At 44.7% G+C, this 12614-nt stretch overlaps 1 protein-coding gene across 1 annotated transcript; it reads right to left on the reverse strand.

Annotated features, from left to right (window-relative positions):
• Window positions 1-9506: 9506 nt before the first annotated feature.
• Window positions 9507-12234, reverse strand: LOC143533842 (triacylglycerol lipase SDP1-like). The gene is made up of 3 exons (XM_077028490.1): window positions 10804-12234; window positions 10461-10604; window positions 9507-10361 (listed from the first exon to the last, which is right to left on the reverse strand). The coding sequence occupies exons 1-3, from the start codon at window positions 12232-12234 to the stop codon at window positions 9507-9509; spliced, it is 2430 nt and encodes an 809-aa protein (XP_076884605.1).
• Between the last annotated feature and the right edge of the window lie 380 nt (window positions 12235-12614).

Raw genomic sequence — 12614 nt, forward strand, 5'->3', positions numbered from 1 at the left:
GTTGGCGCGATTTTTCGGGCGCGTGGCCGCGAAATTAATGGCACGCGTCCTTTCAACAGCTGTTGCCAGCTTGCACTTTGCCACGTGTCATAGTTTCATTGCACCTGTGATTTCTCTCTCTTCCGCATTAAATTCATCGCATTAATTGCGATGAGTATATAAAGGGGGAGAGGGTCCTTTGTAATTCACACTTTCACTCCTCTTCTTGTAAACGATTTCCGGTGAATACTTTCTGCCAAGCATTCTCCTGAAGTCATTCCTTTACCTCCAAACCATGTCTTCTACTCACGATTTCGAAGCTGCTGCCGAGGAATCTGACGTGCACGTCGAGATCCTGACGTCTACGTTTGATAAAGACGATAAGAGCACTGCTGGCGAATGCCAGTGTGCTCTTCCCACTGAGCTTTTTCAGTACATCGTCCGGAAGTTCATGCTCGAACCGTTCGAGCCTGAGTTTCTGGAGCCACACCAGACGGTGTACGATGCCCCCAAGGGCAAGATAGGGGTGTACGCTGCATTCTTCGTTTATGGGAATCTCAGGTTCCCATTAACGAAGTTTGTATACCGTGTCTTGGAGAGGCACGGGGTGCATTTGACGGAGGTACACCCGATGGCGATCGCCAAGATCCGCCACTTTGAGTGGGTGTGCCTCATTCTGGGCGTGGAGCCCCATGTTGACCGGTTGATGACCTTCTATTCTTGGAGGTGCATCCAGGGGTGGTACACCTTGGTCAACCGGATCAAGGGGCTGAAGATCTGCGCAACCGAGCGCAGTCTTCGGTCTTGGAAGAGGGAGTTTTTTTATATCTCCGCTCGCGTCGTCCCGATAGCGATGACGTTTGAGAATGGGATAGCACTCCCCGCCCTTCACGCCCCAAACTACCAGGAGGCGGAATGGTTCGCCAAGATCTCCCGGATCCAGACTCCGGTGTACCGCTTTGCGGAGTCTGGGATGGTGGTGCATGGGATGAGCCGGGTGTGGAAGGAGGCATCACAGTTTCCATCGTCCTCGAATACGGTTTGAACTCTGTCCCTTACGGTATGCTTTGTCTTATTTGTTTATATAGGTTTGTCTTCTAACTGTTTCTTTTATTTCAGAGGGGAACGACTTGCAGTCTCTCCTGCAGCCGCGGGAGAGTGATGGTCCCGCTCGGATGGGTACTCGTGCTCTCGATGAGAACGAGTTGCCCATCTTGGAGCAAACGAGGGATCGGTTTGTGGAGGTCTACCCGCCAGGCCACCCTATTCTGAGCGCCACGCGGCCAGGTAAGGCGTTATTCAACCCTCGACCTCTCAATGCTGAAACCTCTGCTGGAATTCCTTTAATCTTGTCATCTTCTGATGAGGAATCCGCAATGGTCCTCCGTTGGTGCGGAAGAAGAAGGCTGCCGGTGGGAAGGGGAAGGCAAAGGTTGCCTCCACTGCCGATCCGGTGCATCGGTTTGATTCAGAGACCGAAAGCGAGGAGGTGGCGGGGAACCCTGGTGGTGCTAAGACCACTGCTCCGGAGGCTGAGACGACCGTCACCTCCGAGCAGCCCAGGACAACGATGGTGAGCGGCGTGAAGAGGCCGGCTCCATCGGGTTCGTCCCCGCCTGTTCGCACTTTTAGGCTCAAGAAAACCCGTAAGTACAAACTTCATTTACTTTTTAACTTCATATCTTTCCGCCATTATACTTATATCTTCTTTGTGCAGGCGTGGATGCTACCGCATTCCAGGGTGGATCGGGGAAGAGCACCTCCGGACCCATGACGGTAGGCTTGGTCAACCTACCTGAGGCGATGACCAGGCGGCTGCGCCTGCTTCAGTTGGTTCAGTTGCTCACCCAGTTGAGCCAACTGTTCCAACTGTGATGACATCTCCGCCGGCTGTCAGTGCCATATTTACTGAATCTTTCACTGAGCCGGCGGTGACTATTTCTGCGGGTACTTCCGCAGCGGCGACCACGGTTGTGAGTTCACCTCCGGTGAGTTCACCTCCGTTGGTTTCTACCGCGGCGGCCTCTATGCCTCCTCCGACGTCGGCAGCTACGGCCGATCCTTCAGGTCTGCTTGGGGCTTCTCGCCAACCTCTGCCTCCTTCCCATCTGCCTGACCTCTTGGATGGATTTCCCTTGGGTTCAGGTGATGGGTTTGGCGGCTATCGGCCTGTTGTCGACCCTACAGGTGCGTAGGGTTCTTTTGGCCTTTTTTTTTATATATCATCCTTTCCTAACTGCTTTTTGTTTTTTGCAGTGTCGGATTCCAATGAAGTGTATGTTCCACGATGGAACATCCGCCGAGGAATAACCCTTCGCACGCCTGTGGAGTGCGTGGAGTGGGCTCATCACGCAGCTCCCAGTGGTGCGTTGGGGGAAGCAATGACTAGCTACCAGGAGGGTAGGCTAACCAACGAGCTTCGGATTCTCCTGGCCCGAATGCAGCCGCGCGTCGAGCTGCTCTGTCGTGAAAACGACAAGTTAAAAGCAGCTCGTATTCAAGAAGTAGCTCAGGCGCGGGCTGTCCGGGAGGAGAACAAGAGGCTTACCGCTGTGGCTGCGGAAAAGGAGAAGGCCTTCAAGGCCCTCGAGGTTGAGGTTCAGGCCCGGCTCGAGGCCCGTTCCAAGGCTGCCCAAGCTGTTAACGAACAGCTTCGGCTGGCTAAGGAAACTGCACGGAACGCAACTGAGAGGGCCGCCAAGGCTGAAGCTGTTGCTGAGCCTCTACGCCTCGAGAATGAGGAACTTAAAGCCAAACTAGAGGCGCTCCAACAGGCTCATGATGCCTTGGCGATGGAAGACGCCAAGAAGCTCCAAGAGATCTTGGACCAGAGGGGGGTGCTTGACCATACTGAGCGGAAGCTAAAGGGCGTTGAAGAGGCTGCGGCTAAAGAAGTGTTGCTTGCCAACCTCAACAAAAGTGAAGCCGAACGCGCCCATAACCAAGCTCAAGCCGCCCTCCAGGAGGCTCTGGTTGCCAAGGAATGGCTTCGAGAAGCGTTGTCTCAGGTATGTTTAATTTCATTATATCTTTACGCTTTTCTTTGTAAATAGAAAATGTTTTGATACTTGTATTTTTTCTTTTTGTAGGTTGTGCATCGGGTCTTCACGGATACGTCTTATGACGATGCTATGAGCGCAGCCCTCAACGCTTCTCATGAGGATGGGGAAAAGGCCGGCTTCCTGCTTGGTCTAGGGTTTGTTGAGAAAGGCATCCCGCCTTCCAACTTCCCTTTATATGACGTTGATACTGAAGCTGTATATGACCAAGCAGTGAATCAGTATGCCGCCTTCCCGCATCCGGTGGTGGAGAAGGTGAACGAAGTTGCTGTTGCTGATGATGGGCTAGCTATCCTTAAAGCTTTCCTTGAACCGCCACGTTCTACTGATGGTGCGGGTCCAAGTGGAAGTGGTCCTGAAGCTTGATCCTGAAGATCCCTTTCCACCATTATAGATTTTTATTTTTGTATAGCTTCTTTTGTATGCGGGTATGTACCAAGCAATCTGTAATATTTGAATTTCGATGGAATAAAGATTATTTGCCAATTCCTTGCCTTGTTTATTTCACGCATATTTTGTTTTAACTTAGCAATTTCTTTAGTACTTAGATAAGTTAACTTTTCAACGTGGCAGATAATAAGTTAAAGTTTTGCGTCCTCTTTCGTGATTGTGCGGATAAGACCGTCACTTGCACTTAGTAGGATGGCTAAGCTTTACCTATATCTAACCTGCGTGGAAGTTTTCCTCATCTTTTCCTTTGAAATTTTCTAAGCGTTTAGAATAAGTTAACCTTTGAACGTGGTAGATAATAGGCTGAAGTTTTGCTTCCTCGTTCGTGATTGTGCGGGTAAGACCGTCACTTGCACTTAGTAGGATGGCTAACCTTTACCTACATCTGACCTGCGTGTAGGTTTTCCTCATCGTTCTGTTAGAAATTTTCTAAGTATTTTGAATAAGTTAACCGTTCGACGCGTGGTTGTCAATAGGTTAGTTCGGTTTCTTCTATCATGATTTGTGCGGTTAGGACCGGCACTTTCATTTAGTGGGATCACCAAACTTTACCTATGACTGACCTGCGTGAAGGTTTGTCGTTTTTTGTGTTTATGCGGGTTTTGCCGCCTTCCACAAGCAACAATTTCTTTATACTTATTTATGCGGTGAAAGCCGGCATCAGTGTTGAATAAATTAACCGTTCGACGCGCGGTTGTCAATGGGTTCAGTTTATCATGATTTGTGCGGTTAGGACCGCACTTTCACTTAGTGGGATCACCAAACTTTACCTATGACTGACCTGCGTGAAGGTTTGTCGTTTTTTGTGTTTATGCGGGTTTTGCCGCCTTCCACAAGTAACGACTTCTTTCCCACTTATGTATGCGGTTAAGACTGGCATATCAGTGTGGAAAGTTCATAAGTATAAATGTAAGATTATCAGCATCAATGTTCTAAGGAGAATCATTTCCATTAGAAGTGGCTGTGGGCCTTTTCTTTACAAGTTTGGAATTGATCTACATGCAAACTGTGTAATTGAGCTCCCTTCCATGTTGTTGGGATGAGAGTGCCATCTAGCCGAGATGCACCTGGTTCGGGATCTCGTTGTTTACGCAATATGTAGTCTCCAACATTGAAGCTGCAATTTCATTCGTGTTTTCCCCAGCTGGGGTTCTACACGCATCGGCCTGCTCAGCGTTCGTTACGCCACGAGGTGCGCGAGCGTCCCATCTCTGACAAATGCTTCGACGATGTCCTTCACGTCTGTGCATTCTTCAGTGTTGTGGCCTTTTGTCCTGTGAAAGTCACAGTATTTGCTCCGATCAGCATTGTGACGATGTCGGATTATTGGAGCCTTTGGCCATGGGAGCTCCTCAGTGGCGAATATCTCGGTGACGCTTTTGGTGAGTGGCGTCCATCTGGAGTTCTGGTTCGACTGTACGTTATCCCTTCCGCCTAACCGATGTTGCAAGCCGGATGAGGTGTCAAAGTTTACCCTTGACTGCCAAATGCCTAGCTTCCGCTTTTTGTTTAGTCGGGCGGTAAGGATGTTGTCTTCTCTTGTTTTCTGGGTGTAGAGGTTTGTGCTCTGGGGGAGATCTCTACCCAGTTGCTTTTCCGTTTCCGCAAAGCGTTTAGCTGCTGTCATGATGGCATCCCATGTGGATGGCATGCCATCTCTACCCGTTAAGGTGCGGATGAGCTCTGGGTCGTTCGCGCCCTGGATGAAAGCAGCGCGAACAAGATCTTCGCTGATATTACCCAGACTTAGCTTCTTTGAGTTGAAGCGAGTGATGAAGTCTGGCAAAGATTCATCTTTTTCTCGAATGCAATTGAGGATTGTCCATTGCTCCTCGGTATACTTTCTTTGTTGGCTGAAGTGTTGGCTAAACTTCTGCTGGAAGTCTTCCCAATCGTAGATGTGGTGGACCGGTAGACGATCGAACCACGCTCTAGCTGCCCCAACAAGCGTCATTTGGAACATGTAACACCACGTAGGTTCCGTCCAACTACTGACGGTTGCCCCCGCTATGAACCTGTTCAAATGATCGTCTGGATCAGATATACCATCATAAGTGCCGATGTTGGACATCTGTTTGGCACTTTTCGGGACGATTGCTTCCGCAATGTCCCTTGCAAATTTGGACCTTTCCCGCCTTTGCAGCAGTTGGTGTAAATGTTTTGGAGAAGTCACGTGGGTTTCCACCCGCGTTTTTTGGTTTGAAGGTTTCTCCAAAACGCCTTCTCGGTTGGGAGTCCGTTTCCTTACGCTTCCCTTTCGCCCTATGACGAGGGTTTGCGTCACTATCGGATTCCTCCGAATCATCGTCCAAGTACTCTCCGAATTCCTCAGGCTGTTGGAGTGAACGTAAGCGTTCATCCAACTCAGCTTGGAATTCTTTTTGACGTGCTTCCGCCCACGCTTTAACTTCATCGAGTGTTTGGCGGGGGAGCCTCGTTCTTTGTCTCTCTAACTGGGTATCGGTGAATCCTAGTGAGAGATTATTTACTGCACTTGCCCCAGCTTGGGTAACTGGGGTAGTGTTCGTAAAAACTGTGTAGTCGCCGATATTCCCCCCAGTAGATGGGGTTGTGGTTACCGGAGTTTCTTTAACCATCTTTCCAGAAGTTTGAAAAAACTGAAAAGAAATGAAGTTCTAGCTTTTATCCCACGGATGGCGCCAATGAAGAAACACTAATTGACCCCGGGCAGATTACAGATAATCTGGGGGTTAAATAGATGTTTCCCACGAGGGGTTAGACCCGGCAAAGATGGTTCTTCTGATAACCTGCAAAACAGACACCGTGAGCTCGTCACTGAGAAGGGGGGGGGGGTACCTCCTTGTGACCACCCTCCGGCGTGAGAATCAGACTAGATTGCTCTTGAATATAAGTGTATATTAAGAGATTGCTAGAGTAGATATCAGGTATAAGATATAAGATACAAGATAAGATGAGATGATCATACCATTTGGGGTATTTATAGCCGAAGGTAGGTTTCCAAGAAGGTGTAGCCGGCTGAATAGTATTCCTGTTCTACCAACTGTGGCCTACGCACGTGCCATGCTGGTAGTTGGTGGATAGGCAGCGGCAGACAGTGACCAGGCCTGCTGTGTACTATTCCTTTTCCACCAACTGCAGGCTATGCACGTGGTATGACAGGTGTTGGTGAGTAGGCAGCGGCTAATAGTGACATACAGTACAAGAGCATGCTGCTCGCCATACTGTTGTCAATGAGCTGTCGTATCTCTGGTCAGATCTTTTGCCCATACCTCGTCAGGTACAGTACAAAAGATCCTCCAGTATCGTACGGACTGGCTCATTTGGGCGGGAGTATTCCCCCTCCTGCCTTTGTGCGGGATTGTTCCCGGCTTTGCTCATTCCTTCAGGTGACTACTGAATTATTGAGAGCTAAGTGCCTTGTGCGTGTAGCCTTGCTGCGCGGGTGGCCTTCCCTGATGGCTTGTATCCGCAGCTGCGGGAACAGGCGGAGTACTTCACCATTGGGAGGCATTTCCTGCGGGAACAGCTTGCGTACTGCGCTTAAGGACGTCACGTCTCTGAGCATGGTGGGTCCTGCGGATCCAGTTGGTTTCTACGCAGACGTCTCTCTTCAAGGTGAGTCCTGCGGGTCTAAATGGGCTCTGCTGGGACCTACCTCTTCAGATATGAAACTAAGACTACCCATAACTAACCCATTATCATCCTTAGGGTTGGGTTCGTAATGGATCTAAAATTTTGAATTAGGTTGAAAGAGAAACTAGTTTTTTTAATGAAAGGTTGGGTAGTAAATGAGAATGGTCTAAAAGTTTTACTACCAACCTTTTAAAGATTAAAGGTTTACTCTTTGTTGTTTGACGACCCACAACACGAATGGTCTATTATGCCAAGGGTGCACGAAATGGAGCCAAGACATGATGGAGAGTAAAACTTTTTTGTGGAGTTTGGGAATTGAATGCTACACTGTCCTACGGCATGTGGTACTGAACAAAAACATTGGATTAAAATGAGTAGGGTTGTTAATTTCTGACACGACACGAAAACACGACCCGAACCTAACACGAAATTCGCGGGTTTTGGGTTTAGCCTAAACGGGTTCGGGTCAGTTTCAGGTCGAACCCACCAACCCGTTTAGTTAAACGGGTCGGGTTCGGGTCAACCCGAGCGGGTTGGCGGGTTGACCCGTTTAACCCATTTGTGTTATATTTTATTTTTTTTAAATGTGTTTTATGTCATCAATTAAATTATTTGGGTATTTTATGCTATTATTTATAACTTAAAAGAGAAATTCATATGATATTTTATAATTATAACGTAACTTTTCATATGTATTTGTAATTTTTTTTTGTAAAACTATAATTTTAAAGTACTGATATGTGAAAAATGAAAAGAAAATAAAAATTCGGGTCAAGCGGGTCGTGTTCGGGTTAACCCGCGAATATTCGTGTCGTGTTCGGGTTGATATGTTTCATAAAATTTTCAGGTTCGGGTCGGGTTGAACCCGCCAACCTGCTAACACGACCCGTTTAACACCACTAGAAATGACCATCATGCTCATCTCTCTCTCTCTATCTCTCTCTCAATTTATATATATTAATCACTTAAAAATTAAAAATTGGTTTAGACTAGCAAGGATGGTGTGTATATATATTTCCATGGTATGGGGATGAAAATATGCACTAATTTTAACTTAAAGATAGTGTCGATGGATTCCCTCCACTAAATAGTCGTTAACTTATTTTGTAACATAATTAAAATACACTTACTTTAAAATTAATAAATAAACTTTTAACATACAAAAGTTATAAAAAAAAAATACAAGGAAAGAAATATTAAACCCATTCATCCACTCATTTCTTTCCTCCTCATTTGCCCATCGCCGGCCCCCACAAACCTTTCGGCGACCACCATTGCCACACCAATGTTCCTCCTCTCACTCTACAAATCACAATTTCAAACATTTGCCAACAACTTTAAAAACCACTTAAATCACCCATATTTATGGAAATTAACATATCCATACCACGTAGCACAGGCTCAAACTTTTTGGGACCTAAAATGATGCATTTTTCGTCCAAAAAAAAATTATTTTGCTCCAATACTATGATTCCTATATAATATGTATAATTATATATCAAAACTCTCACACCAACAATTACGGAGCTAAATACGTGTAAGTATATATGTATATTTTTTAATAATTTTGAGGCATCTAGGAAGCAATGGCACAAAGCTCTAACTTAATTTCACACCTCTCTGAGTCACCCCTGATTTTACTTAGAAACTCGAAGCACTTCGCTACCAAACTACTGAAGTCCATGTTTCAACCTGATTGAATTGAGCAATTGAGTGCAACAAGTTTGATCCACCGACTATTGGGGGTAACTGAGTAGGGTTACGCGAATTATTCAAATTTAAATAGTTCAAGTAACTCTATTCGAATACGTTTCTTCAAATTTGAATCGATGTAGGACTGAAAAAAAAAACCAATTTAAAAAGAAGAATTAAAGAAAATAAAATATAACTATGCATAAACAGTGAAGGCAGCAAATGCCAATGATGAACAGTCCAGGAATGTCGATGAGGAACAGCAATGGAATGCCAAACAAACTATATATTCTAGAATCCATAATAATCTACCTTGATAAGAATTCAAATCATTAAGGACCCGATTCAAAAACTCAATCCGAACCGTTTTAAAAACCAATCCAAGTCTACTTTATGCCTACACTTTCACCATCTTCCATGTTTATTTGTAAAGCTAAGTTATAATGCTTGAAAGCTTGAAAACAATCAAGTAAACAAGAATCAAGATGTTTTAAAAGTTAGACACAGTTAAAAGAGGTTATATTAGCTTAAATATAAGAAAATAATTAATATTAGTATGCAAAAAAAAATTTTTGTTCAAATAATAAATAGTTTCACTAATGTGGTTCTATACTCTACAATGGTAAATTCACAATTGGAGGTATTGCTTACTCCCCTATACCGAGTCAACTCAGACCCAGTCAACTCAAACCATGCTTGAGGAGTAACTAACTAGACCTCCAAACCCACATCAGTCTTTATATCACCATGGTTATCATCTTCACATTCAGAATTCGAGCTGGCGTCCATGTCGTTCCCCGGCGAGTCAAGTTGCACACACTCCGCAACCGAGTCAGACGGCGAGCCGTTTCCCAAGTCAGGGCTCCTATTTGATGGTGTCAAGTCTCCTTTCCTCACTACATTAAACACAATCCCATTTTGAACCCTCTGCGGCTGAAGAAGATCGCCGGCACCAACCGTGATGCTCCCGCTACTACCACTTGTATGAAGTCTGTTGTTAGGAGTAACATCTCTTTGATCGGCTTCGGGGTTTAAGTTTCTCTCCGGAGGTATCACCCGCAAATTCTGAAAAACTCTTACGGCATTGTTCATTTTCGAGTCAGTGCCCAAGTTCTGAATGAAATCAACGAACTGATCCGCGGAAGTTGTTCTCATCAACGGCCCACCGGATCTCGTCCAAGAACTCACCTCGGCACTCTCTGGCTCGTAGTCACTCCCATCGTGTGCCCGGTGTTGCCGCCAGTTCCGACCACCATGGTGGACGGAGTCTGCAAGATCTTCTAGAGAACCCGTTGAATTCTCGCGTGCCATAGAGTTCCAAGACGGAATTCTTTTCGAGGGGTTGAACTGTACTGCGTTTGATGCACTGTGAGAAGCTGCAGCCGCGCGTTCTGCACTCCGTTTCAATCTGCGCATATGGTTTAGAGTCGCAACACACTCGTCAAGTGCAAGCTCGATCCCGCAGTTTGCTTTTATGGCTGCAAGCTTCTCCCATGTGCATCTTCGACCTTGATTCGCAGCCTTTTGAAGCTCCAAATGAGATGGATTTTGTATGATCTTAGAGTACTGGTAACAGAAAACGAAAAATTCTAGCTGATTTAACACATTCATAGAAACTGGAACCAAATTAAATGTAAACATTAATAAAAATAAAAATAAACCCACCTGAGCCAAGGTTGCAGGCATAACAACGGTAACATCGCCTTCCCAATCTTGAGCAAACAGTTTTGCTAGCCCTCCTAAAGGAAAACCGAGCTCCAAAACTTGATTACAACGGTGTTTCACCTCCATCTCAACAAGATGCGCGAGCTGCAACAAAATAACATCAAACAAAAAATTAGTAAAGGAAAAAATGTGTTACGGGTCAACCAAATCTGGCCTGACTCATTCAAGAAAACCCGTTACCTAAAAACTCAGGGACTCCACCAATACCCTGCTAATCAATGGGACGCTGACGGCTTTAAAAATATAATACTATTAATACTAATACAACAAGTAGGAAATATACCCTTGCAGCAAAATTGCCTCCATAAGCTCTCACAAACTCTTTAAACCGGAGTAAAGGCGCAATATGCGGATTTGCTTGACTAACAATGAAATGGTTTACATTAAAAAGCTCTTTCAATTGAATCATGGGCAAGTCGATCTCCAAACTACCATCCCTCCACCGCCTAACTGACGAGCCATTTGTCTCTTTGGCACCCAAATGAAACGGTGGGTGATACGGTACAATTTCACCGCTTCTATCCTTTGCCATAAGCTCTTGAGCTTCATAAAGTCCCGGGAAAGCACATGAAGCAGTAACCGCGCTCCATATAACCACATGAGGTGAAGTCAAGTAGTTTAAGCATCTTGGCGGCTCGTGTTTTCTTGGGGAGCATACAGTTATCCCAAGAACCCGGCCCGTCATATCATAAGCTTCTTGAAATGTAAGATTATTCGTTAAGTTTCTTAACATGATTTGTAAATGTCGGATGTCATGAAGTGCTCCATGTGTCATAACCCTTCTGAAAACACTGAAAACTCCACCCATTTGATCAAAGAATTGCAACGAATACCACGAATCCTCAAAGAAACTTTGAAGTTCCGGCCATGATTTTGTAGCTACAACCGAACACATAATGGACCCCACACTAGACCCCGCGATTATTCTTGGCATAAGTGTGTGTTTGACTAAAGTTTTCACCACCCCAACATGAAACGCCCCAAGTGATGCACCACCACTTAAAAGCAAAGCCGTTCTACCAAATGCGAGTCTGGTTTCATGCATAAACGCGAGTTTTTCTTCTAGAATAAGTTCATCCGAATCAGAATCACAAACCATTCTTAATTGTGTTGAAACCTCGTCGATGTATTCTTTAATTAGCTTTGGAACTTGATGCCTACCTTTATGAAGCTCAGGATTACACATATTTCCAAGATTTCTTATCAAATCTGCGCGCATATAAAATACAATATCTCTAAGCGAACATTCTTCACGCCTTTGTCTAAGTTCTTGAAGCTTATTCCTCACAAGTTCCTCATCATAAAGATCATGTTCATTCAACTTAGGGCTTTCTTTATCTAACATCTTAGCAGCATGAGCCCATTCCTCATACGTTAACGCAGCCCTCGTCATATTCCTCCAAAATTTCCTTCTATAAGCCAGTTTGGCTTTTGTTTTAACATTGGTGTAACGGTTTAGTAAAAAAGCTATTAGTGTTACTAACAACAGTATCCCCTGTGGGTTTCGTGGATGCAACGTTGAGATAACAGGTGCAGCAATGAACGAAACATACGTTCTTAATCTATCGAAGTAATACAACAACACGTGAACAACCTGATGCCTTAATTGTTCAACTGATTTACAGAATAAGACCCTAAACGCAATTGTCCGGCCAAGTATTGTTGATGGCCCGATTAAAAACCGATCAATAGTAGCTTCACTGCTCAAATCCATTTCTAGAGTAAACTCCCAAATCAAACCCTAATTCAAGATATTTTCCAATCTAATTCAACATTTTTTCCAAATCAAACCCTAATTCAAGATATTTTCCAATCTAATTCTTCCTTTTTTCCAAATCAAACCGTAATTCAAGATATTTTCCAATCTAATTCATCATTTTTTTCCAAATCAAACTCTAAATCATGATATTTTCCAAATCAAATCCTAATTCATGATATTTTTCCCAAATCAAGCCCTAATTCAAGATATTCCCCAAATCAAACCCTAATTCAGAATATTTTCCAAATCAAACCCTAAAAATTCAGGATTTTTTCCAAACCAAACCCTAATTCAAGAAATTCCACAAATCAAACTTATTTCAACCTTCTAAAATA

Source organism: Bidens hawaiensis, unplaced genomic scaffold (genome assembly GCF_021521415.1).
Source record: "Bidens hawaiensis isolate Kalapana, Puna unplaced genomic scaffold, B.hawaiensis_p1.1 tig00009923_1, whole genome shotgun sequence".
NCBI classification, from domain to species: domain Eukaryota; kingdom Viridiplantae; phylum Streptophyta; class Magnoliopsida; order Asterales; family Asteraceae; genus Bidens; species Bidens hawaiensis.